This window comes from Oenanthe melanoleuca, chromosome 27, assembly GCF_029582105.1.
Source record: "Oenanthe melanoleuca isolate GR-GAL-2019-014 chromosome 27, OMel1.0, whole genome shotgun sequence".
Lineage (NCBI taxonomy): Eukaryota > Metazoa > Chordata > Aves > Passeriformes > Muscicapidae > Oenanthe > Oenanthe melanoleuca.
The window spans coordinates 4,683,971-4,710,604 of NC_079360.1; the positions used below are offsets into that span (position 1 = coordinate 4,683,971).

The window sequence follows — 26,634 nt, forward strand, 5'->3', positions numbered from 1 at the left end:
CACACCCAGGACACCCCGGCCTGGGGGAGGACGCGCCGCGTCCCCTCCTGCCGTGTCCCTGATCCCCGTGATGTGTTGGGCTCTTTCCATCCATCCTGTCCCCAACCATCACGGGGGGCCGCGGCCTCAAACGCCAGCGCGGGGAGGGGTGGGGGACACGCGAACAAACACACAGCCGCAGCCCCGGCTGCCATGTGCCCAGCGCCATCGCGGCTGCAGCGGAGAGACAAAGTGCCACCGCGCCCCTCGGGCCGCCCGCACCCCGCGCCTCGCTGCGGGGAGGTGACGGAGCCAACGCGCCGCGACACGGGGCTGGCCGACCCCCCCCCTCGCCGCGGCCAGCGCCTCGCCACAGCCCGCCCGGGGCGACTTCTCGGTTGTCACAACCCATCTGTGTCCCGGGCGGCGTCTGCCGGAGCCGTAAGTGGGGTTAAACTCGGGGTCACCCCTATGGAGCATCCAAAGGGGGGGTGACAGGAAAGGGACACCCCCTTTCCCCAAATCACTCCGTGTCCTGGCACTCCCTGCTGTCACCAGGGTGAGGGGCAGTAGATGTGTCCCCAAGTCCCTGCGTGGCTCTGGGGGACAGCAGTGATGGTGGCCAGGCTTGGCGGTGTCCCCAAGGGTCACCTCGGCCATGGGGACACGTGTGGCCGTCGGGGACATGACCCGCGGCTGGCCCCAAAATCCAGCAGGAGCCCGGGGACAGGGACAGCGGCGGCCTGAACTGCCGGTGACCCGCCGGGACAGCGGCTGCGGCCACCGCGGGGCCACCCCAGCACCGGGCCAGCCCCACGGGGTCACCGCGGGTGTCCCCGAGCCCTCCGGGGCTGCGACAGCGGCGCTTTGGGGACACTCTGGCCCTGCCTGGTGGCAGGACGCGGGTGCCGGGTGGGATTTGGGGCTGGGGTCCCACGGCCCTGGCAGAGCTCAAGGTGTGAGTGGCGTGTCCCATTCCCTCCTTTTCGTCCCCCCTCCCGCCACCGTCCGAGCTCTCCCGTGTCCCACGGGCGGCTCCTTTTATTTAACCCGCGGCTGAAATGAAACCGGCTCCTCCACCGTGACCTATTTTTACCATTTGATTGGAATTCGGTTGTTTTTATATATTTTTTTTTTTATTGTTATTATTTTTCTCCTCCTTTCCTCTCTCTTCCCGCGCTCCGGCCCCGGGTGCGAGCGCGGTGTCATCCCCGCGTCACATCAATTAACGCGCGCGGGGCGTCATTTGTCACTTTGCATTTCCACGAGCTCCCCTCGCCGTGGCCGCGGAGGGGGCGGGGGGCGCACGGCGAGCTCGGGGTGACCCCCCCCCCCCCCACCCCGGGGGTGAGGAGGGGGGTGTGAGGATCTCCTCCTGCCCCGTGATTTTGGGGGGGTGGGGAGCCGGGACACCGCGGTGCCAGCGACCCCCGAGTCCGGTGTCCCCCCCCGCCCCCGCCGCCCCCCGGTCCCGAGCAGCCGCTGCCGATACCTCCAACTTCCGCAGGGCCCCCTCGGGTATTTTTAACTCCCGGCTCTGCCGCTTGGCACGCGCTGGGTGTCCGTCTGTCCGTCCGTCCGTCAGTCCCCGCCGCTGTCCGGCCTCCAGCTGCCCCCCAGCCTCCCCCCCCCACCCCGGGGCAGGATCGAACCCTTCGGAACCGCAGCGGATCCTGCGGGACTGCACGGGACGGGATTGGGGCTGATGGGGCGGGAATGGACCCCAAAAAACAGGGTGGGATCTCACAGAGGGGGATGGAGCGTTGCAGGACAGGGTGGGATCCCTCGGGGCAGGAAGGGATCCCGTGGGGGATATCGGACCCCAAAAATCAAAATGAGACCCCACAGAGTGGGATGGAGCCTTGCAGGACAGGGTGGGATCCCGTGGGGGATATCGGACCCCAAAAAGCAAAATGAGACCCCACAGAGTGGGATGGAGCGTTGCAGGACAGGGTGGGATCCCGTGGGGGATATCGGACCCCAAAAAAGCAAAATGAGACCCCACAGAGGGGGATGGACAGACCCCTCGGGGCAGGATGGGATGTGACAGGTGGGACTGTCCCCGATGGGACAGAATCGATACCGGTGGGACAGGATTGATCCCAGAGGGGCAGAGTTGGTCCCAGTTGCTTAGGATTGATCCCAGTTGGTCAGGATTGATCCCAGGATTGATCCCAGTTGCTCAGGATTGATCCCAGTTGGTCAGGATTGATCCCAGGATTGATCCCATTTGCTCAGGATTGATCCCAGTTGGTCAGGATTGATCCCATTGGTCCCAGGATTGATCCCAGTGGAGCAGGATCGATCCCAGTTATTCAGGATCGATCCCAGCGGGACAGAATTGATCCCAGTGGGTCAGGATCGATCCTAGTTGTTCAGGATTGATCTCATTGGCACGGGATCCATCCCAGTTGTTCAGGATTGGTCCCAGTTTTTCAGGATTGATCCCAGTTGTTCAGGATTGATCTCAGCGGGGCAGGATTGGTTCCAGGATTGATCCCATTGGGACAGGATCGATCCCAGTTGTTCAGGATCGATCCCAGTTGTTCAGGATCGATCCCAGATGGTCAGGATTGATCCCAGGATTGATCCCAGTTGCTCAGGATTGATCCCAGTGGGTCAGGATCGATCCCAGTGGAGCAGAACCTCTACCTGTGGGGCATCCCCCACACCTCCCTCCCTTCCACAGCGCAGAACCATCCCCACCCCACCCCAGCCCCACACGTCCCCATGCCACCCACGTCCCCAAACCCCGCGGGACCCCTCCCCTGCCCGGATCCCCCACCGGGGGGGGGGTGGGATGGAGACACTTTGGGCAGGGCTGGAGCGCGATCCCGCACACGCGTGCCCGCGGGGCCCGCGCGTTGTCAGAAGCTGTAGCCCGTGTCTCGCCCGCCGTCCCCGCCGCCCGGGCAGCGCACATCACTCCCCGGCCTTCGCCTCCCGCTGACGAAGAGGAAGGGCCGGGGGCGCCAGCCCGGAGCCCCCCGCGCCCCCGTCACGCTAAGCCGGCCGGACAGGGGCTGCAGCCCCCCCGGCGCTCCCCAGGGAGCCGCGGCTCTTCGCCGAGGATGAAGAAAATCGCCTCGTACAGGAGCGGGGCGAGGGGCCGGGGGTGGCGGCGGGGGGTGAAACGGACTCCGCCCGCCCCGGGACCCCCCCGAGCCGCGCACGGCGGCGGCGGATGCGCGCACAGGGGGACAGCTGCGACCTGGCGCAGCCGGGCACCACCTGGGGACCCTGCTCACATTTGGGGACCCACCCGGGCTCCCCGCTCACATTCGGGGACCCACCGGGGGACCCTGCTCACATTCGGGGACCCACCCGGGCCCCCCGCTCACATTCGGGGACCCACCGGGGGACCCTGCTCACATTCGGGGACCCACCGGGGGACCCTGCTCACATTCGGGGACCCACCCGGGCCCCCCGCTCACATCTGGGGACCCACCGGGGGACCCCGCTCACATTCGGGGACCCCCCTGGCATATCCAAACACCCACCCGGACCCCTCTCATATTTGGGGACCCCCCTGGCACACCCAGATACCCACTCGGGCCCCCCTCTCACATTTGGGGACCCACCGGCGTCCCCCTCTCACATTTGAGGACCCCCCTTGGCACACCCAGACACCCACCCGGGACCCCCTCTCACACTCAGGGACCCCTTGGCAGACCCAGATACCCACCCGGGCCCCCCACTCACATTCGGGGACCCACCCGGACCCCTGTCTCACATTTGGGGACCCCCCCGGAACACCCAGACACCCATCCGAGCTCCCTCCTCACATTTTGGGATCCCCCTTGCACACCCAGACACCCCCAGAGCCCCTCACACCCCTTTGCACCCGCACAGACCCCTCCCCACGCAGCCACTGATCCCCCCTCCCACGCACGGGGGGCACCCCGGACACGGCGACACCGAACCAGGGACACGGCGCCACCTCCCACGCGGGGTGAGGAAGAGGAGGAGGCACCGGAGCCGAACCGCGGGTCGGTTCTGCGGGGGCAGCGGGGACAGGATGGGTCCGGCAGGAGGGACCAGTTTTTTTGGGAGTTTTTTTTTTTTTTTAGGGTGGAGGGGGGGTCTCCCCAACTCTCCGTGACAGCGGTGACGGGGGACACGCGGGACACGCGGGGCTCGGCAGCAGGCGGGTTTTGGATGGCAGCGGCTGGAACGATGTTAATGAGTTTTCTTCCTGTCGCTCTCCTTTTACACCGAGGGCAGCTCCGTAACCGGAGCCGCTTCCTTCCCCGAGATTAAGGAGCCGTCTGACCCACCGCCACCCCCCCGCCCTGTCACCGAATTGTCACCCCCCGGCCTGGCCCTGGGAGCGACACCCACCCACCCGTGTCACCCTTTTCCCCTTTCCTGGTGGGGCTGAGCATCCTCCCAGCGCTGCTCGGGATTTGGGGAGGGAATTTTTTGGGGTCCTCAATTCCAAACGACCCCTCCTCTCCCCTGCTTCCTTTTTGGGGGTTCGCTCCCCCAAAGCGGGGGTGGTTTGGGGCAGGGGGTGCAGCTGCGTGGGGGGGCCCTGCAGGGGTTTGGGGGATCTGAGCCCCCCCAAAACTCCCCACTGGCTCTGCCTGCTGCCCGCTCGTCACCGCCCGTGACTCAGAGGAGGTGGCGGGGGGACCTGGCCAGGTTTTGGGGGTGGGGGCGACAAAATCCTTGGGGTGACCTGACTGTGGGACAGAAGGGGTGGGAACCCAGGGGCGGATTTTGGGATGGCTTTGCTCCGGGATCGAGCTCGGGGATGCGGCTCTGGCTGCAGGTGGGCGGCGGATGCGGGGTCGGGGGTCCCCCGGGTGGGTGCCAGGTGGCCGGGCCGGGGGTCCCCCGGGTGGGTGCCAGGTGGCCGGGGGCCACCTGCGGTTTGTAATTCATGCCTCCATGACCCGCTCGGCACCGCGCTGCCTTCGAGCAGCGGCGAGATGCAAATTCCTCCGGGGTGGGGGCGGCGATTTTGGTTTTCCCTGAGACCAAATTTAGCCCCCAGCGGGTGCCCGGTGCCCTCGTGCTCATTTTAATAATGAAAACAGGAACGATGCCATTGACTAAGAAAATTACCGCCGAGTTTCCCCCGAGTCCCCAGAAGCCCAAATTCCTGCCGAGTCCTTCCACGGCAGAGACAGAACCGGGCTGGGGGCTGGGCTGGAGGGAGGCGTGGGGACACTGTGGGGACACTTTGGGGACTTCAGGATTGCACCCCCGGCTGGGTGCAGCCCTCTGCCCGGTCCCTCTGCGGGGTTTTGGTCCCGGGATCAGTGGGATGATGCCCAGGTGTGGGGACAGAGGGTTTGGGGACACTTTGGGGACACTTTGGGGACTTCAGAATTGCACCCCCGGCTGGGTTCAACCCTCTGCTCAGTCCCTCTGCGCGGTTTTAGTGGCGGGATGATGCCCAGGAGAGGGGACATGCCAGGGTGGTGACACTCCCCAGAGGTGACGGGGACAGGGGACACGCGGGATAATCCAACCCCCAGGGATGGGAGAAAATGAGGAACGGGGCGATGCCAGGGTTGGCTCAAGGGTTTTTGGGATCCTGCCGGGACACGGCCACTTCGGGAAGGGAGGTGACAAATGTGTCCCCAACCCCCGAGCAGCCGAGCCGCTTCCTCCTGGCCACTCTCTGCTGGAATTTGGCGAGTGCCCGAAGCCACACGAGTGGCCAGGAGGGACAGGGTGTGGCGACCACACAGTGGCCACCTCGGCCACCACCTGTCCCCACCGGGGACACTCGGATGTGCATGAGCCACCCGCAGAGGGGAAACTGAGGCACGGGGCTGGGAAATTTAACCCCGGAGCTCCTGGGTGAGGATTTGGGGTGTGGGGAGGGCTCGGACCCCAAATTCTGGTGGTCGCTCCTTGTGGAGCTCAGGCCGCTTGGACTGTCCCACCCCAAGTGTCCCCGAGGTGTCCGGGATGTCCCTGTCGCCGGCCAATGGGACAGCTGGGGGTGTTCAAGGTGACGCTCAGGACACGGCTCCTGTCCCTCCTGTCCCCTCCTGTCACTCTGTCCCTCCTGTCCCTCCTGTCCCTCCTGTCCCCTCCTGTCAGTCCTGTCCCCTCCTGTCCCTCCTGGCCCTGCGCGAGTCCTCCCCGCACGGCGACACTTGTGACAACATCTCCCCAGGAGTCCTGCCGCGTCTTCCAGCGTCCCTGGTGTCACTTTACCGTGGCGGGAGGGGGGGGACACTCAAGGGCGTGACATCCTGGGGACAGGGCCACACTCCTTGTCCCGCCCCGCCGGGACCCTCAGGGTGGCGGTGGCAGGTCCCCAGCTGCGGGGACATTGGCGAGCCCGACACCCTCTGGGTGGCCACACACCGGGGGGGTGTCCCTGTGAATTTATCCTCGGCGGCGATGGCAAAACGGGAACGAATTAGCGCGTGGTGACGTCAGGAGCGCTCGTGCCTCAGCGCTGGCTCCCCCCCCCCCGTTAATGAGTCGCGACCCCCCGTCCTTTACCCCCCTCCGGCCTTTATTTCCCCTCCTAGAATGAAATAATTCTAGAAATTTCCTTGTTTTTCTTATTTTTCTCACTCGGTCGCTGCTCGGTGGGTTGGGGAGGGGGTGGCAGCGCTCTGGGGGTGGCCCGGGAGGGTGGGGACAGCTGGACAGGGGGATGCTGTCCCCACTGCCAACCCCAGGGAGCAGGAAAAGTGTGGGGAGGGAGCGGTGGGGGGGTTTGAACAGAGATTGGAGGCCGGGACCCCTCTGAGCGATGGCACGGCTGAAAATCCGGCCCGGATGGCCAAAGGCCATCACAACCCCCGGGACACCCCCGGGACACCCCGGGACACCCCCGGGACACCCCGGGACGCCCCCGGGACACCCCCGTGCGGACCCGGGGGTCCCGTCCTCCCGTCCACCCACCCCCATGGCCGCCCTGCGCATCCTTAACTCCCCATTTCCTCCTGCCCCACGGCTGGGACAGCAGGGCTGTCCCCATTCCTCATCCTTGTCCCTGTTCCTGTCCCTGTGAACGGCCCGTCCCCATCCCGGGCCACATCCTCATCCCTGTCCCCATCCTGTTCTGTGTCCCCATCTCCACTCCTCATCTTCATCCTTGTTCCCATCCCAAATCCTGTCCCCATTCCCATTCTTGTCCCCATCTCCATCCATGCCCCCATTCCCTTCCTGCCCTCATCCCCATTCCTGTCTCTTGTCCCTATTCCTATCCCAGTCCAGTCCCCTGTCCCCAACCCATCTCCATCTCCATTTCTGCCACCTTGTTCCCATCCTTATCCCTGTCCCCATTTCAGGCACCATCCTTATCCCATCCCCAGTGCTGTGCCATTTCCATCCTTATCCCATCCCTATTCCTGTCCCTTGTCCCTTGTCCCTTGTCCCTTGTCCCTACCCCTGTCCCCATTCCTGTCCCTTGTTCCCATCCCAATCTCTATCCCTATTCCTGTCTCTTTTCCCTGTCCCCATCCCCAGTCCCATCCCTTGTCCCTTGTCCCCGTCCCTGTCTCTGTCCCTATTCCTGTCCCCATCCCCACTCCTGTCCCCATCCCTATCCCTGTCCCCACTCCTCTCCCTATTCCTGTCCCTTGTCCCCGTCCCTGTCTCTGTCCCTATTTTTGTCCCCATCCCCATTCCTGTCCCCACTCCTGTCCCTATTCCTGTCCCTTATCCCTTGTCCCCTGTCCCTTATCCCTTGTCCCCTGTCCCTTGTCCCTTGTCCCTTGTCCCTTGTCCCTTGTCCCTTGTCCCTTGTCCCTTGTCCCCATCCCCGTCCCCTGTCCCCAGCTGCTCCCACTGTCCCCAGACCATCACCGCGGACCCCCGTGGGGGGGCTCAGCCGTGGGTCCCCCTTTCCCTCCTTCCCCCCGCAGCTCCAGAGGGATCCCGCAGCCATCGGGCTGCCAGGAGAGGGGACAGCGGCAGTGTCACCCGTCCTTCCGTGCGCCGTGGGAGCGGCGGGGTGACACCGAGCCGCCCCCCCACCCTCCCCCGGCGCGGCGCTGCCCCACTGGGAATGGAAAATATTGACGGGAGCCGAGCTGGCCTGGGGCCAAGGGAAGCGGCCGGGGCAGAGCCAAATGCCGCGGTGGTGGCTCCAGGGGACACCGGGACTTCCCCGGGGTCAAGGACAGGTGCCAGGGAGGCCTGGCCTCGGGGTGGGCACGGGGGTGGGCACGGGGGGCTCGGCTTGAGCTTTGGGGGGATGTCAGACCACCCCAAAAACAGCAGGAGGGGAAGGGGGGACAGGAGGGGCAAACCCCTCAGGTGTGTCACACCCAGAGTCAGAAAAGATCCGAATTATCCCTTACTGTGTCCTCCAGACCCCAAAACACGGTCCCCGTTGTCACTCTGTCCCCTCCCGTGTCCCCCATCTCCTCCCTCTCGTGCCCCCACGTCCCCTCCCCGTGTCACACCCAGAGTAGGGCACGACCTGAATTATCCCTTGCTGTGCCCCCCAGACCCCAAAACACCCCCCCCCCCACTTGTCACTGCGACCCCACAGTGTCCCTGTCCCTTCTCGTGTCCCCACGGTGTCCCCCACCTCCTCCTCCTCGTGTCCTCCCCGTGTCACTCCCGGAATAGGGAAGGATCCCAATTATCCCTTGCTGTGCCCCCCAGACCCCCCAAAACGTCCCCCCTTGTCACTCTGTCCCCTCCCGTGTCCCCACAGCTCCTCCCGTGTCCCCCATCCCCTCCTCCTCGTGCCCCCACGTCCCCTCCGCGTGTCACACCCAGAATAGTGAAGGATCCGAATTATCCCTTGCTGTGCCCCCTAGACCCCAAAACACGCCCCCCCCACTTGTCACTGCGACCCCACAGTGTCCCTGTCACCTCTCGTGTCCCCACGGTGTCCCCCACCTCCTCTTCCTCGTGTCCCCACGTTCCCTCCCCGTGTCACATCCAGAGTAGGGGACTACCTGAATTATCCCTTGCTGTGCCCCCCAGACCCCAAAAAACGTCCCCCCTTGTCACTCTGTCCCCTCCCGTGTCCCCACAGCTCCTCCCGTGTCCCCCATCCCCTCCCCCTCGTGCCCCCAAGTCCCCTCCGCGCGTCGCCCGTCCCGTCCCTCGCTCCCCGCGTGTCGCTGTCCCCGCGTGTCCCCCTCCCCTCCCCGCCCCGGCCCGCCCCGTTTTGGGGCCACCCCCGCGGGGGTGGGGAGCGCTCGGGAGGGCGGAGCCGCGGCCGCGGAGCCGCTTCTTTGGATAAGAGGCGCGGGGACGCGGGATGAGCAGGTGGAGCGTGTGAGGGGCGCGGGCAGGGCACGCCACCCCCAGCCACGGCGCTTTTGGGGCTTTTCCGGCTCTTTTAGGGTTTTTTTTTTTGCCGGGTTGGTTTTTTTTTTTTGGTTGTTGTTTTTAATTTTTTCCTTCACTCCCTGGGTTGCCACCGCAGCTTGGGGACCCCTCCCCAGTCACCGGGCATGGAGGGGGCGGTGGGAGCTTTGCCAAGGGGGGCGCAGCGCTGAGCGGAGCCGCGTCCCGGGGACCCCCCATGAGCGGCTGAGCGGGGCCGGTGCCCCCCGCCCGTCCATGGGCGCGCTGGATTCGGGCACCGGAGCCCCCCGGGCCGCCGCCCCCATGCTCAGCTTCGCCAAGGAGCCGCCGGGACCCCGGGACGGCACCGCTGCTTTTTTCGGTGATGGAGGGGGAGCGGAACCGGGAGCCCCCCCGCTGCCTTACGGAGCCGCCGGCGGTTTCAGCGGCCGGTTCTTGGGGCCGTGCCCGCCCTACCGGGCACCGCCGCCTCCCGCTGCTCCGGTGGAGGGGTACGGCGGGGCCGAGGGAGGTTTTGGAGGCGCGGGGGGCTCGCTGTGCCCCCCGCTCTGTGCCCTGCCCGGGTACCGAGCCGCCGGGAAGGTGCAGGTGATGCTCAACAATTACCCGCTCTGGGCCAAGTTCCACAAGCACCAGACCGAGATGATCATCACCAAACAGGGCAGGTGAGTCCGGGGGGACCGGGGAGGGGGATCTGAGAGCCGGGGAACACCGGGGGGAACCGGGGAGCACCGGGAGGAACGGGGACTGGGAGAGACTGGGATGGGCTGGAGCGCACTGGGGATCGGCGGGGACAGGGAAGTGTCGCAGGACGCGTGAGACACCGGAGGGGACAAATTGGGGACACCGAGGGGAACCTGAGAGCACCGGGAGAACGGGGACGGGGACACCGCCACAGAAACCGGCAGCGCCACCGGGACCCGCACGGACACCGGGGGTGGGGACACCGGCAGTGAGGGGGGTGGGACACGCCTGGGGGGGGGCTGAGGGGTCCTGGGGGTCTCCCCCAAAAGGTGGGAGGTGTTTTTGGACCCCCAGCCCCTCTTGGGTTTCAAGAAAAGCCTGGGACGGGGGAGGCAAAGCATCCCGGACATCCCCTGGTGTTGTTTCTTCGGGGAGTTGAGGCTCGTGGGAAGGAGAAAAAGGGTCTGGGGGTGTCGCCAGCTGTATCAGGAAGGTGACAGGGGTGTCAGGAAGGTGACAGGGGTGTCAGGAAGGTGACAGAGGTGCTGTCGCTGCCAGGGGCCTGCAGGGAGCTTTGATCCGGCCCCAACCCACGGGCCGGATCCGGAGCTCGGCGCTGCAACAAGTGGCGAGGAGCTGCTGCCGCCCCGGAGCGCCGCGGGAGGGGTGGGTGACACTCCCTGTCCCTGTCGCTGTCCCCTCTCTGGGGCGGGACCCCCCCCCCGCTGCTCGGTGGGGCAGGAAGGGCCCGGCTGCCCCACGTGTGACCAGTTTTGGCCACGTCCTGGTTGCCAAAAACGCACTCGGTGACGCCACAGCCGGGCACTCGCTGTCCCCGCCGTGCTGAGGATCGGGGGAGTTTTGGGGGGTCTGCCAAAAAAATCTGATTTTGGGGGTCTGAGTGCTACACAGGATTGAGGAATTTTTGGGGGATCTGCCAAAAAACCTGATTTTGGGGGTCTGAGTGCTACACAGGATTGGGGAATTTTTAGGGGATCTGCCAAAAAACCTGATTTTGGGGGTCTGAGTGCTACACAGATTTGGAGAATTTTGGGGGGATCTGCCAAAAAAATCTGTTTTGGTGGGTCTGAGTGCTACACAGGATTGGAGAATTTTTGGGGGATCTGCCCAAAAACCCTGATTTTGGGGGTCTGAGTGCTACACAGGATTGGAGAATTTTGGGGGGATCTGCCAAAAAAACCTGATTTTGGGGGTCTGAGTGCTACACAGGATTGAGGAATTTTTAGGGGATCTGCCAAAAAACCTGATTTCGGGGGTCTGAGTGCTACACAGATTGGAGAATTTTGGGGAGATCTGCCAAAAAACCTGATTTTGGGGGTCTGAGTGCTACACAGGATTGGAGAATTTTGGGGGGATCTGCCAAAAAAAACTGATTTTGGGGGTCTGAGTGCAACACAGGATTGGGGAATTTTGGGGGGATCTGCCAAAAAAATCTGTTTTGGTGGGTCTGAGCGCTACACAGGATTGGAGAATTTTGGGGGATCTGCCAAAAAATCTGATTTTGGGGGTCTGAGTGCTACACAGGATTGGAGAATTTTGGGGAGATCTGCCAAAAAATCTGATTTTGGGGGTCTGAGTGCTACACAGGATTGGAGAATTTTGGGGGATCTGCCAAAAAAAACTGATTTTGGGGGTCTGAGTGCAACACAGGATTGAGGAATTTTTGGGGGATCTGCCAAAAAACCTGATTTTGGGGGTCTGAGTGCTACACAGGATTGGGAAATTTTGGGGGGATCTGCCAAAAAAACCTGATTTTAGGGGTCTGAGCGCTACACAGGCCCTGTGGGACCGTGGAGCCGCCACGATTTGGCGAAAATGGAGCCCAAAATGTCAAACCCATCCTTCAGCCCCACATTGGGCTGATGAAGACGAGGCGAACCAGACCCGAGCGGGAGGACACAGAGCTCAGCTCATCCCTCGGAGCTCCCAAAACTCGATGCCAAAGGGGAAAAAAAACCCCAGAGTTCGTCTCCCCGCTGTGCCCTCAGCAGCTGGCACCGACCCCCCCGTGCCCACCCCCCTCCCCACGCCCCGGGGGTCCCTTTCCGCTGCCCCTCGGCTCGCTCGGTGTCACTTCGATGCTGAGCCCAACCTGCTGAATGTGTTGGAAGTCTAAACTCGTTAGGGCCGCTTGGTTTGGCACGGCCGCGCCCGGCAGCGCTCGGGGATGCTCCGAGGAACCGGCAGCGGCGACACGTCCCCGGTGTCACCCACAGGGTGCCAGGGGGGTGGCGGGCACCCCAAATTGGACCCTTCAGGCCTTGCAGGAACGTGCTGAAATTCAGATTTTTTTTTTCCTCCTCTCTTTCCCGCTGGGGAGATTCTCTCCCTGCTGTGTCTGGGGCTGGAAATTTCGGTGACCCCAAAATCCTCCCCCTGCCCCGCTCTGCTTTCACCTCCCAGCCTGAACCCAGGTGGTTTTGGGGATTTTTTTTTTCCCCCAATTTCATCCCCCGCAAGAGGGGCTGCGGGCTCGGCGGGGTTCGCTCCGTGCAGGGGGAGCTCGGAGCCGAACCCGGAGCCACAAAACATCCGCTTCCCCCAAACCTGAGCTGCTTTTTTAAATTTTTTTTTTTTTTTGCAGCGCTCGGCGTGCAGCGCTGCTGAGACACAGGAAAAACCCCAAAGCTGCGCTCGAGGGGGGTGTGAACCCCAAAAAGGGGCTCGAGGGGGGGATGTGAACCCCAAAAAGGGGCTCGAGGGGCACCCCCAAAACAGGGGGGTCTGGGGAAGGGCACCGCTGATGGGGTGCAGCCCCCCGGGGAGGAGTCGGGATTTGGGACGGGGACACGGTGGCACTGGGATGAACTGGGACGGGCACTGGGATTCACCTTGGTGGCACTGGGATGAACTGGGATTCACCCTGGTGGCACTGGGATGAACTGGGACAGGCACTGAGATTTACCCTGGTGGCACTGGGATGAACTGGGATTTGCCCTGGTGGCACTGGGATGAACTGGGTCGGGCACTGGGATTCACCCTGGTGGCACTGGGATGAACTGGGACAGGCACTGGGATTTACCCTGGTGGCACTGGGATGAACTGGGATTTGCCCTGGTGGCACTGGGATGAACTGGGATTTACCCCGGTGGCACTGGGATGAACTGGGTCGGGCACTGGGATTTACCCTGGTGGCACTGGGATGAACTGGGTCGGGCACTGGGATTTACCCTGGTGGCACTGGGATGGACTGGGACAGGCACTGGGATTCACCTTGGTGGCACTGGGATGAACTGGGATTCACCCTGGTGGCATTGGGATGAACTGGGACAGGCACTGAGATTTACCCTGGTGGCACTGGGATGAACTGGGATTTGCCCTGGTGGCACTGGGATGAACTGGGTCGGGCACTGGGATTCACCCTGGTGGCACTGGGATGAACTGGGACAGGCACTGGGATGAACTGGGACGGGCACTGGGATGAACTGGGACAGGCACTGGGATTTACCCTGGTGGCACTGGGATGGACTGGGACAGGCACTGGGATTTACCCTGGTGGTACTGGGATGAACTGGGATTTACCCTGGTGACACTGGGATGAACTGGGACAGGCACTGGGATGAACTGGGACGGGCACTGGGATGAACTGGGACGGGCACTGGGGTGAACTGGGATTTACCCTGGTGACACTGGGATGAACTGGGACAGGCACTGGGATGAACTGGGACGGGCACTGGGGTGAACTGGGATTTACCCTGGTGACACTTTCGCTGCTGTCCCATTCCATCCCACCCCATCCCACCCCGACCATCCCAGTCCAGACCAGTTCCTGCTGGTTTCCCACGCCTCTCCCCGTCCCCCCCGGGCCCCGCGCGGGTTTTGGGGTTCGGCAGGGCAGGATTTGTGTGGGAAACCCCGAGGACTCGCCGGCAGCCACGGGGAATTCCTGCCGTGGGGCGGAGCCGGGGCTGGGTCTGCGATTTGGGGGTGCTCAGGGGCCTTTGGGGTGATGCAGGACCTGCCTTTGCGATTTGGGGGTGCTCAGGGGCCTTTTGGGGTGATCCAGGACCTGCCTTTGCGATTTGGGGGTGCTCAGGGGCCTTTGGGGTGATGCAGGACCTGCCTTTGCAATTTGGGGGTGCTCAGGGGCCTTTGGGGTGATGCAGGAACTGCCTTTGCAATTTGGGGGTGCTCAGGGGCCGGTTCTGTGTTTTGGGGTTACACAAGGGGCTGTTTTTGCATTTTGGGGGTGCTCAAGGCCTGACTTTGTCTTTTGGGGTGCTCAGGGGCTGGTCCTGCCCTTTGGGGTGGCACAGGTCACATCTTTGCGTTTTGGGGTTACACGAAGGGCCAGCTCTGTGTTTTGGGGTGACACAGGGGCTGGCTCTGTGTTTTGGGGTTACACCAGGGGCTGGCTCTGGTTTTTGGGGTGACACAGGGGGCCAGCTCTGTGTTTTGGGGTTACTCCATGGGCTGGCTCTGTGTTTTGGGGTTGTCTTTGCATTTCAAGGGGACACGAGGGTCTGTCCCTGTCCTTGGGGACACACCAGGACTGTCCCTGTCGTCCCTGGGGACACGAGGGTCTGTCCCTGTCCTCTGGGGACACACCAGGACTGTCCCTGTCCTTTGGGGACACGAGGGTCTGTCCCTGTCCTCTGGGGACACGAAGGTCTGTCCCTGTCCCTGGGGACACACCAGGGCTGTCCCTGTCCTTGGGGACACACCAGGTCTGTCCCTGTCCCTGGGGACACACCAGGGCTGTTCCTGTCCCTGGGGACACACCAGGGCTGTCCCTGTCCCCGAGGACACGAGGGTCTATCCCTGTCCCTGGGGACACACCAGGACTGTCCCTGTCCCTGGGGACACACCAGGTCTGTCCCTGTCCTTTGGGGACACACCAGGGCTGTCCCTGTCCTTTGGGGACACACCAGGGCTGTCCCTGTCCCTGGGGACACACCAGGACTGTCCCTGTCCCTGGGGTGACTCAGCGCTGCCTTTGGGGGGGTCTCAGCCTTTGGGGACACAGGGATGGCGCTGGGGGTGGCACTGGGGACACAAACACGGCGGGTGGCTTCGATCCGGGGGGTGGCCGTGCGTGGGGAGGGACACCCGAGCTGGCAGCGCCGTTTGGGGACACCGGGGGTGGCAGTGGCTGGGGACACTCAGAGCAGCTCGGCGGGGCGGGTGCGGCCGTGTTGTCACTTGTCACCGCGTCCTGCTGCGCTGGGACATCCAGCTGTGCCTGTCACCCTCACCGGGCCGTGCAGATGTGCCGGGAATCGTCCTGCTGTGCCACCGTGGGGGCACTGCCGTGTCACCGCGTCCAGCGGGTGTTCTGTGTCACCCCTGTGCCGTGTCACCGTGTCCAGCGGGTGTTCTGTGTCACCGTGTCCAGCGGGTGTTCTGTGTCACCCCTGTGCCGTGTCACCGTGTCCAGCGGGTGTTCTGTGTCACCCCTGTGCCATGAATTGGTGTGTCACCACCGTGCCATGGATTGGTGTGTCACCACTCTGTCATGTCACCGTGTCCAGCGGGTGTTCTGTGTCACCGTGTCCAGCGGGTGTTCTGTGTCACCGTGCCATGGTTGGTGTGTCACTACTGAATTGGTGTGTCACCCCTGTGCTGTGTCACCGTGTCCAGCGGGTGTTCTGTGTCACCGTGTCCAGCGGGTGTTCTGTGTCACCCCTGTGCCATGAATCGGTGTGTCACCACCGTGCCATGGGTTGGTGTGTCACCACTGTGCCATGTCACCATGTCCAGCGGGTGTTCTGTGTCACCCCTGTGCCATGTCACTGTGTCCAGTGGGTGTTCTGTGTCACTGTGTCCAGCGGGTGTTCTGTGTCACCCCTGTGCCATGAATTGGTGTGTCACCACTGTGCCGTGTCACCGCGTCCAGCGGGTGTTCTGTGTCACCCCTGTGCGGTGTCACCGTGTCCAGCGGGTGTTCTGTGTCACCGTGTCCAGCGGGTGTTCTGTGTCACCACTGTGCCGTGTCACCGTGTCCAGCGGGTGTTCTGTGTCACCCCTGTGCCATGTCACTGTGTCCAGCGGGTGTTCTGTGTCACCGTGCCATGGTTGGTGCGTCACCACTGAATTGGTGTGTCACCCCTGTGCTGTGTCACCGTATCCAGCTGCTGTTCCATGTCACTGTGTCATGGGTTGGTGTGTCACCACTCTGTCATGTCACCGTGTCCAGCGGGTGTTCTGTGTCACCATGCCATGGGTTGGCGTGTCACCCCTGTGCCATGTCACCGTGTCCAGTGGGTGTTCTGTGTCACCGTGTCCAGCGGGTGTTCCGTGTCACCATGCCATGGGTTGGTGTGTCACCCCTGTGCCGTGTCACCGTGTCCAGCGGGTGTTCTGTGTCACTGTGCCGTGTCACCATGCTGTGTCCAGGAGCCATTCGATGTCACTGTGCCATTAATTGGTGTGTCACCACTGTGCCTGTATTGGTGTGTCACCACTGTGCCATGTCACCGCGCCATGGGTTGGTGTGTCACACTCCATGTCACTGCGCCATGGGTTGGTGTGTCACCCCTGTGCCATGTCACCGTGTCCAGCGGGTGTTCTGTGTCACCATGCCATGGGTTGGTGTGTCACCACTGTGCCATGTCACCGCGCCATGGGTTGGAGTGTCACACTCCATGTCACCGCGCCATGGGTTGGTGTGTCACACTCCATGTCACAGCGCCATGGGTTGGTGTGTCACACTCCATGTCACTGTGCCATGGGTTGGTGTGTCACACTCCATGTCACCACGCCATGGGTTGGAGTGTCACACTCCATGTCACCGCGCCCTGCACTGCAGTGCCACCACTCCGTGTCACCCATCGCCACACCTGTGCCGTGCCGGGGGCTGGGACGTGTCCCACACACCCCGTGGTGGCTCCTGCGGTCCCCGCGCTGCTGCCGGGGGGAGGAGGAGGAGGAGGAGGAGGAGGATGGGGAAGAAGAGGAGGAGGAGGATGGGGAGGAGGAGCAGGAGGAGGCGGCTCAGGAAGCCGCAGCCCCCCCGCGCTGCCCCGACCCTCCCCTGCCTCGCGGGGTTTGAACTCCCGGCCCCACCCTGTCCCCACCATCGCAGTGTCCCCGTGTCCCCTGTCCCCAGCTGTCCCCGAACCGCGGGGTTCACACGGGGACAAACCCGAGAGCCCCAAAACAAAACCCTCAAAACCTAAAACCAGCCGTGCCCACCCTCTTTTCTTTCTTTTCTTTTCTTTTCTTTTCTTTCCTTTCCTTTCCTTTCCTTTCCTTTCCTTTCCTTTCCTTTCCTTTCCTTTCCTTTCCTTTCCTTTCCTTTCCTTTCCTTTCCTTTCCTTTCCTTTCCTTTCCTTTCCTTTCCTTTCCTTTCCTTTCCTTTCCTTTCCTTTCCTTTCCTTTCCTTTCCTTTCCTTTCCTTTCCTTTCCTTTCCTTTCCTTTCCTTTCCTTTCCTTTCCTTCTTCTTTTATTTTCTTTTTAATTCTCTTCTCTTCTCTTCTCTTCTCTTCTCTTCTCTTCTCTTCTCTTCTCTTCTCTTCTCTTCTCTTCTCTTCTCTTCTCTTCTCTTCTCTTCTCTTCTCTTCTCTTCTCTTCTCTTCTCTTCTCTTCTCTTCTCTTCTCTTCTCTTCTTCTCTTCTCTTTTTTTTTTTTCTTCCCCTTTTTCTCTTATTTCTCTTTTCTTTTTATTCTTTCCTTTTACTTTTTTAATTTTTTTTTTAATTTTTTGGGGTGGGCACCTCCCAAACCGCAATGACCGAACCCCGGAGCGCCCGATCCGGAGCTCGAAGCGCTCGGGGGGATTTAAAAATAAAGGCGAGGCGAGCGCGGTTTCGGGTCTTGCCCCCACCCAGCCGTGCCCAGCCGGGCCCGTGCGGTTTCCCCAGCGTGAGAGCCCCGAGCTGCTCCGGGCAGGAGCAAAAACCAAAAAAAAAAACAACAAAAAACCCAAAAAAAGCTTTTTTTTCATCTCCGCTCCGTGCAGAGCAGCTGGCGCTGCTGCAGCAGCTCGGGCCGCGCTCGGTGGGACCCGGGGGGGTTTTTATGTGGTTGAAGTTTTTTATCGGCTTCGCTCGGCGCCGCTCCGGGGGGACGGTGAATTTTGGGGACACCAGAGGGAAAAATGGGGTTCGGGAGGGGTCGGGGGGAGCCCGGGATGCTCAGAACGAGCGCGGGGAGCGCGGGCGGCTCCTCACCACGGCCGCTGCTTCCTCCGCTTTTTCTCTTTTAAATTATCTCTAAATTCTCTTTTTAATTCTCTTTTTATCTTTGTTTTTTTTTAATTTATCTTTTTCTTTTATCTTCTTTTTATTCCTATTTTTAGTATTTTTTCATTCTTAGTTTTAGTTTTCATCTTCTCCTTCTTCCTCCTCTCCTCCTGATTCTTCTTAATTTTTCTTCTTTTTTTCCTTCTTTTTCTTTTTTCTCTTCTTTTTTTCTTCTTCTTTTTCTTTTTTATTCTTATTTTTCCTCTTTTTCTTCCTTCTTTATATTTTTTCTCTTCTTTTTTCTCTTCTTTTTTCTTCTTCTCTTTCTTTTTACTTCTTATTTTTCTTTCTATTATTTTCTTCTTTTTCTTTTTTCTCTTATTTTTTCTTCTTCTTTTTCTTTTTTATTATTATTTTTTCTCCTATTATTTCCTTATTTTTCTTTTTTCTCCTATGTTTTCTTATTTTTTCTCATATTATTTCATTATTTTTCTTTTTTCTTCTTCTTCTTTATCTTTATTCTTCTTTATCCTTTTACTTCTTTTTCTTTTTTCTTCTTTTTCTTCTTTCTTCTTTTTATTTTTTTCTCTTCCTTTCCCCCCTTCTTTTTCTTAATCTTAGTTTTCTTCTTTTTTATTTTTCTGGGGGTTTTTTTCCTACCATTCTCTTCTCTCTTTTTTTTTTTTTTTTTTTTTTTTCTTTCTCTTTCTATTTTTTCCCTTTTTTTTTTTCTCTTTCTTTTTCTATTCCCCACTCTCTCGCAAGGGCAATTTTGAGTCAGCTGCCACCCTCTGACTTTTCTTTCCATTTACTTTTCTTCCCCTGCTTCCTGCGAGGGCCGGGACCGACCCCCTCCTCTTTTTCTCCTTTTTCCCCTCAGGAATTCGGGGTGAATATTCAAAATTCCCCGAGTGTGGCAGAGACGCCTTGTGCAATTTTGGGGTGTCGGGTCTGACATTAACGGGGGGCGGGGTGGGCATTTGATGCCAAGCTCCAAAAATTGCCAAAATTCCACGGTGGGGGTTGAACCGGTGCCAACCTGAGCTGGCCACTGGTGGCCACTGGAGGGGGGCGAGTGGCCAGTGAGGGACAGAGTGGGGAGCAGAGCTCGATTTGAGGGGACACCCGGGGTGGGGAACGGGGGGTGCAGCCCCCCGGGAAGGGGACAGGAGACGCGGGGGGGTGGCAGCTGCCACCCTGTGGTCCCCCCCGGTGCCACCGTGTCCCCTTCCTGCCCTTGGCGCGGGCTGGCCCGAAATAGCAGCGGTGTTGGTTTCCGAGCCGGAAGGTGCCTGGGGAGGGGGAGGAAGGAGGAGGAGGAGGGGGGGGATCGGCCCCGACAGTCCCCTCAGCTGCCGGGGTCACTCAGCTCCTCTGGGGCACGCGGGATGGGGGGGCAGAGCAGCGCTGCCTCATTTCCCCATCGCCATCATCATCACTATCACCATCATCATCATCACTATCACCATCATTATCATCATCACCATCATCATCACTATCACCATCATCATCATCACTATCACCATCATCATCATCACCATCATCATCATCACCATCATCATCATCATCACCATCATCATCATCATCACCATCATCATCATCACCATCACCATCACCATCACCACCATCACCATCATCACCATCATCATCACCATCATCATCATCATCACCATCACCATCACCATCACCATCACCATCACCATCATCATCACCATCATCATCACTATCACCATCATCATCATCACCATCATCACTATCACCATCATCATCATCATCATCACTATCACCATCATCACCATCATCATCATCACCATCATCATCATCATCACCATCACCATCACCATCACCATCACCATCACCATCATCATCACCATTACCATCATCACTATCACCATCATCATCATCACCATCATCACTATCACCATCATCATCATCATCATCACTATCACCATCATCACCATCATCATCATCACCATCATCATCATCATCACCATCATCATCATCATCATCATCACCATCACCATCACCATCACCATCACCATCACCATCACCACCATCATCATCACCATCACCATCACCATCATCATCACCATCACCATCACCATCACCATCATCACCATCATCATCACATTCACCATCACCATCACCATCATCACCATCACCATCATCACCATCATCACCATCACCATCACCATCACCATCACCATCATCATCACCATCACCATCATCACCATCACCATCACCATCATCATCACCATCACCATCACCATCATCACCATCACCATCACCATCACCATCACCATCACCATCTTCACCACCTCAGCTCTGTCCCAGCCCCAGCAGGGGGTGACACTGCCCGGTGCCGGACGGTGCTCGGGACAAACTCAGGCGCTCTCTGTGAGCTGCTCTGAAAACTTTTATTGGTTTATTGCACAGGGCGAGGGTAAAGAGAGGGAGAGAGTGGGGGGTAGTTACAGCTCTAGGGGTAGTTACAGCTCTAGGGTAGTTACAGCTCTAGGGTAGTTACAGCTCTAGGGGTAGTTACAGTTCTAGGGGTAGTTAGAGTTCTAGGGGTAGTTAGAGTTCTAGGGGTTGTTAGAGTTCTAGGGGTAGTTAGAGTTCTAGGGGTAGTTACAGTTCTAGGGTAGTTAGAGTTCCAGGGGTAGTTAGAGTTCCAGGGGTAGTTAGAGCTCCAGGGGTAGTTAGAGTTCTAGGGGTAGTTAGTGTTCCAGGGGTAGTTAGAGTTCCAGGGGTAGTTAGAGCTCCAGGGGTAGTTAGAGTTCCAGGGGTTGATAGAGTTCCAGAGGTAGTTACAGTTCTAGGGTAGTTAGAGTTCTAGGGGTAGTTAGAGTTCCAGGGGTAGTTAGTGTTCCAGGGGTAGTTAGAGTTCCAGGGGTTGATAGAGTTCCAGGGGTAGTTAGAACTCCAGGGGTAGTTAGAGTTCTAGGGGTAGTTAGAGTTTTGGGGTAGTTAGAGTTCCAGGGGTAGTTAGAATTCCAGGGGTAGTTAGAGTTTTGGGGTAGTTAGAGTTCCAGGGGTAGTTAGAGTTCTAGGGTAGTTAGAGTTCCAGGGGTAGTTAGTTAGAGCTCTAGGGGTAGTTAGAATTCCAGGGGTAGTTAGAGTTCCAGGGGTAGTTAGAGTTCTAGGGTAGTTAGAGTTCTAGGGTAGTTAGTGTTTTGGGGTAGTTAGAGTTCCAGGGGTATTTAGAGTTCTAGGGGTAGTTAGAGCTCTAGGGGTAGTTAGAGTTCTAGGGGTAGTTAGAGCTCTAGGGGTAGTTAGAGTTCCAGGGGTAGTTAGAGTTCCAGGGGTAGTTAGAGTTCTAGGGGTGGTTATTTAGAGTTCTAGGGGTAGTTAGAGTTCCAGGGGTAGTTAGAGCTCTAGGGTAGTTAGAGCTCTAGGGTAGTTAGAGTTCCAGGGGTAGTTAGAGTTCCAGGGTTAGTTAGTTAGAGCTCTAGGGGTAGTTAGAGTTCTAGGGGTAGTTAGAGTTCTAGGGGTGGTTAGTTAGAGTTCTAGGGGTAGTTAGAGCTCTAGGGTGGTTAGTTAGAGTTCCAGGGGTAGTTAGAGTTCCAGGGGTAGTTAGAGTTCCAGGGGTGGTTAGTTAGAGCTCTAGGGGTAGTTATGGTTCCAGGGGTGGTTAGTTAGAGCTCTAGGGGTAGTTATGGTTCCAGGGGTAGTTAGTTAGAGTTCCAGGGGTAGTTAGAGTTCCAGGGGTAGTTAGTTAGAGCTCTAGGGGTAGTTAGAGTTCCAGGGGTGGTTAGTTAGAGCTCTAGGGGTAGTTATGGTTCCAGGGGTAGTTAGAGTTCCAGGGGTAGTTAGAGTTCCAGGGGTAGTTAGTTAGAGCTCTAGGGGTAGTTAGAGTTCCAGGGGTGGTTAGTTAGAGCTCTAGGGGTAGTTATGGTTCCAGGGGTAGTTAGAGTTCCAGGGGTAGTTAGTTAGAGCTCTAGGGGTAGTTAGAGTTCCAGGGGTGGTTAGTTAGAGCTCTAGGGGTAGTTATGGTTCCAGGGGTAGTTAGTTAGAGTTCCAGGGGTAGTTAGAGTTCCAGGGGTGGTTAGTTAGAGCTCTAGGGGTAGTTAGAGTTCCAGGGGTAGTTAGTTAGAGCTCTAGGGGTAGTTATGGTTCCAGGGGTAGTTAGTTAGAGCTCTAGGGGTAGTTAGAGTTCTAGGAGGTGAGAGAGGTGACAGAGCGATTTTCCTCTTTAAAACACAACAAATCTTCTTTTATGTTGAATATTCTCATTTCTACTCACCCATCTAACACAAGATACAAATCTTGTAACATTTACACTCAGCCTATGAGAACCATTACATTTCCATCATGTGTGGTACTTTAAACCCTAAAAACCACTTTTTGGAGCCTTTCTGCCAATCCAGCAGGGTCTTCTCTTCTTTGGACCATTGTTCTGCCAAGAGGGAATTATTTTCGGCCGCCCATCCTATTGTCCTATTCTAGTTATTTAGTATGTAGACTTGCAGTATATTTAGTATTAGTTATTCTAGTTATTTAGTAACTAAGGTTTGGTATCTCAAGGATGGCTTTTGTTTCAATCTCACTTATGGTTTCCATATTCTCAGAATCTTTTGCTAGGCAATCATATTTATAATATGATATGATATGATATGATATGATATGATTGGTATGATATGATTGATGTGATGTAATGTAATGTAACGTAATGTAATGTAATGTAATATAATATAACAATATATAATACAATATAATAATATATTATATAATATAATAGATATTTCATATAGTTTTATATATTTATATATTTCTATTATATATATTTATATATTTATTTATATGTTATTTATTTATTTTATATATATATAGATATATAGATATATAGATATATAGATATATAGATATATAAATATATAAATATATAAATATATAAATATATAAATATATAAATATATAAATATATAAATATTGATATTGATGTTGATATAAATATAAATATAAATATAAATATAAATATAAATATAAATATAAATATAAATATAAATATAAATATAAATATAAATATATATAAAATATCACAGTATACATGAAATAATCTAACAATACATATCTTCCCAACGCTGTCTGTGCCTCTGTCCCCTCCCCAGGCGCATGTTCCCCTTCCTCAGCTTCAGCCTGTCGGGGCTGAACCCCGCGGCTCACTACAGCGTGTGCGTGGACGTGGTGCTGGTGGATCAGCACCACTGGCGCTACCAGGGCGGCAAGTGGGTGCAGTGCGGGAAGGCCGAGGGCAGCGCGCCAGGTACGCGGCTTTCCCCGCCCTCCCCTCGCCCCGCCGGGGCTGGCGGGGTGGCGGTGACGCTGTCCCCGCTGTCCCCGCTGTCCCCCCGCCAGGGAACCGCCTGTACCTGCACCCCGACTCGCCCAACACGGGCGCGCACTGGATGCGGCAGGAGGTTTCCTTCGGGAAGCTGAAGCTCACCAACAACAAGGGCGCCTCCAACAACGTCGGCCAGGTGAGTTGAGCGTCCCCTCCGTGCTCCCCTTTGATTGCTCGCTGCCCCCTTTTTTTTTTTATTATTCTCTTTTTTTTTTTTATTTTAACCCTTCCCGCAGATGATCGTGCTGCAGTCGCTGCACAAGTACCAGCCGCGGCTGCACGTCACCGAGGTGAAGGAGGGCGAGGGCGAGGACGGCGACCCCAGCCCGCACACGCACACCTTCGCCTTCCCCGAGACCCAGTTCATCGCCGTCACCGCCTACCAGAACGCCGACGTGAGTCCGGGATCCCCAAAAAAAAAAAAATCCCACCGATCCCGCCAAAAATCCCAGCAGCCTCCCAGAAAACGGTGATGGGATATCCCCGGGTTATCACGGCAACACAGCCCCCCCAGAGCAGCCCCATTAATCCCCAGAGTCCTCTAAGCTGTGGGAAAACCCCGCTGGTCTCACCACTGTCTGCCAGGACCCCCAGGATGAGCCCCTGAGACCCCAGGGACATCCCCTCCGCATCCCAGGGTCTCCCTCTCCATCCCTTCAGCATCCCAGTGCTGCCAGTGTCCCCCAAACTTACAGAACCGCCCCCTGGATCCTCTCCAGAACCGCTCCTGGATCCCTTCACCATCTCACTCTCCCTCCCAAAATCATTCCACGCATTTCCTCAGAGTCCCAGGGTCTCCCTCTCCATCCCTTCAGCATCCCAGTGCCACCAGTATCCCCCAAACTTACAGAACCGCCCCCTGGATCCCTTCAGCATCCCACTATCCCTTTCAGAACTGTCCCACACATTTCTTCAACATCACAGAGTTTTCTCCTGCATCCCTTCAGCATCCCAGGGCTGCCTGATCCCCCAAACTTCCAGAACCACCCCTGAATCCTCTCCAGAACAGCTCCTGGATCCCTTCACCATCTCACTCTCCCTCCCAAAATCATTCCACGCATTTCCTCAGAGTCCCAGGGTCTCCCTCTCCATCCCTTCAGCATCCCAGTGCTGCCAGTGTCCCCCAAACTTCCAGAACCGTCCCCTGGATCCCTTTAACATCCCAATATCCCTCCCAGAACCGTCCCACACATTTCCTCCGCATCCCAGGGTCTCCCCCTGCATCCCTTCAGCATCCCAGTGCCACAGTATCCCCCAAACTTCCAGAACCACCCCCTGGATCCCTTTAACATCCCAATATCCCTCCCAGAATCATCCCACACATTTCCTCCGCATCCCAGGGTCTCCCCCTGCATCCTTTCAGCATCCCAGTGCAGCCAGTATCCCCCAAACTTCCAGAATCAGCCCCAGGATCCTCTCCAGAACCAGTCCCTGGATCCCTTCACTATCTCACTCTCCCTCCCAAAATCGTCCCACACATGCCCTCAGCATCCCAGGGTCTCCCTCTGCAACCCCTCAGCATCCCAGTGCCACCAGTATCCCCCAAACTTCCAGAACCACCCCCTGGATCCCTTTAACATCCCAATATCCCTCCCAGAATCATCCCACACATTTCTTCAACATCCCAGAGTTTTCTCCTGCATCCCTTCAGCATCCCAGCGCTGCCTGATCCCCCAAACTTCCAGAACCACCCCTGAATCCTCTCCAGAACCGCTCCTGGATCCCTTCACCATCTCACTTTCCCTCCCAGAACCGTCCCACACATTTCCTCCGCATCCCAGGGTCTCCCCCTGCATCCTTTCATCATCCCTTCAGCATCCCAGTGCTGCCTGATCCCCCAAACTTCCAGAACCAGCCCCAGGATCCCTTCACCTCCCCGCTGGATTCCCCAGGAGCGTCCCACACATCCCAGTACCACCCCCCAAACCCCTCCAGCATCCCTCAGCCCCCTCCGCACCCCCTGGGTGGGATTCTGCTGGGCTGGGGGGAAAGGGACAGCGAGGGGACATCCCGGAGGGGGCACAGCAGCCCCTCCATGCCCACATCCCCCCCAGATCACCCAGCTGAAGATCGACCACAACCCCTTCGCCAAAGGATTCCGGGACAACTTTGACTCGTGAGTTCCACCCCGATCTCCTCTTGCAGTAAGAACCCCCCCCCCCCCAAAAAAAAACCCCAAAAAACCCCAAATCCGTGCGTGCCCCCCCGTTTTCCAGGATGTACACGGCCTCGGAGAGCGACCGCCTGACGCCCTCCCCGCCCGAGGCCGCGGGCTGCCAGCAGCTCCTGCCCGCCCCTCGCTTCCAGCCCTTCCTCCCCGAGCAATTCCCGCTGCCCCCGGGCCGATATTTTGGGGGGGACCGGGGGTCTGCGCTGCCCCTGCCCCCCAAAGATCCGCCCCACTGGTTCTTCCCCCCTCAGCAGCCCCCCGCCCCCGGCGCGCTGGAGTTCGGGGGATACGAGGGGGGCTACGGAGGGGGCAAATTGATGCCCTACGGGGTGAAACCCCTGGCGCTGCCGCCCACCCCGCACCCGCCGCTGCCCTATTACCCCGAGGGGGGTTTTGGGGTGACGGGGGGCTGGAGCCCCGGGCAGTACGGTCCTAAAAGCGGTGCCGCGGCTCTGGGCTGGTACCGGGAGCCCCGTGAGGAGAAGGGGAAGGAGGTGGAGGGTTGGGCTAGCGAGCCCCCCGCTCTGGTGGCCACCGGGGACTCGCCGGACTCGGGGCTCTACGAGTGCAAGAGGCGGCGAGTGTCGCCGTACCCGTCCAGCACCGAGAGCTCCCCGCCGCCCCGGAACGGGGGCGACCTCTACGACAAGGAGCCGGTCACCGACGGCTACTATGGCTTCTACGGCAACTGAGCCACGCCGGGAGGGATGAAAAAAGGGGTCAGACCCTCCCCGGGCACCCCAAAAGTGGGTGGGAATCCAGCCTGACAATCAGCCCCCGGTGGAGCGGGGAGAGGGTGGGGAGGGGGTGATTGGTGGGGAGGGTTTTTTTGGGGTTTATTTTTTGGCGTTGGTGATTTTTAAGGGAGGGGGGTTAATGCTGGAGTATTTATTGAGCCCCCCCCGTGCTCGGTTTGGGGCGGGGGGGGGGTGCAGCATATCGCAATAAAAGGGGGGGCACGGTTGTGGTTAATGGTGTGTGTGTGTGTGTGGGGAGGGAAACTGAGGCACGGGGTGGGGGGTGAGGGATTCGTGTACCCCCATCCTGATTGGGGAGGGGGGTC

At 58.5% G+C, this 26,634-nt stretch overlaps 1 protein-coding gene across 1 annotated transcript; it reads left to right on the forward strand.

Annotated features, from left to right (window-relative positions):
- The first annotated feature begins 9,186 nt into the window (after positions 1-9,186).
- On the forward strand, positions 9,187-26,541 carry TBX21 (T-box transcription factor 21). The gene is made up of 6 exons (XM_056512243.1): positions 9,187-9,893; positions 23,169-23,323; positions 23,416-23,537; positions 23,638-23,796; positions 25,456-25,517; positions 25,618-26,541. Exons 1-6 carry the CDS (start codon positions 9,484-9,486, stop codon positions 26,261-26,263), a joined length of 1,554 nt encoding a protein of 517 aa, XP_056368218.1. The 5' UTR covers positions 9,187-9,483; the 3' UTR covers positions 26,264-26,541.
- Positions 26,542-26,634: the final 93 nt, after the last annotated feature.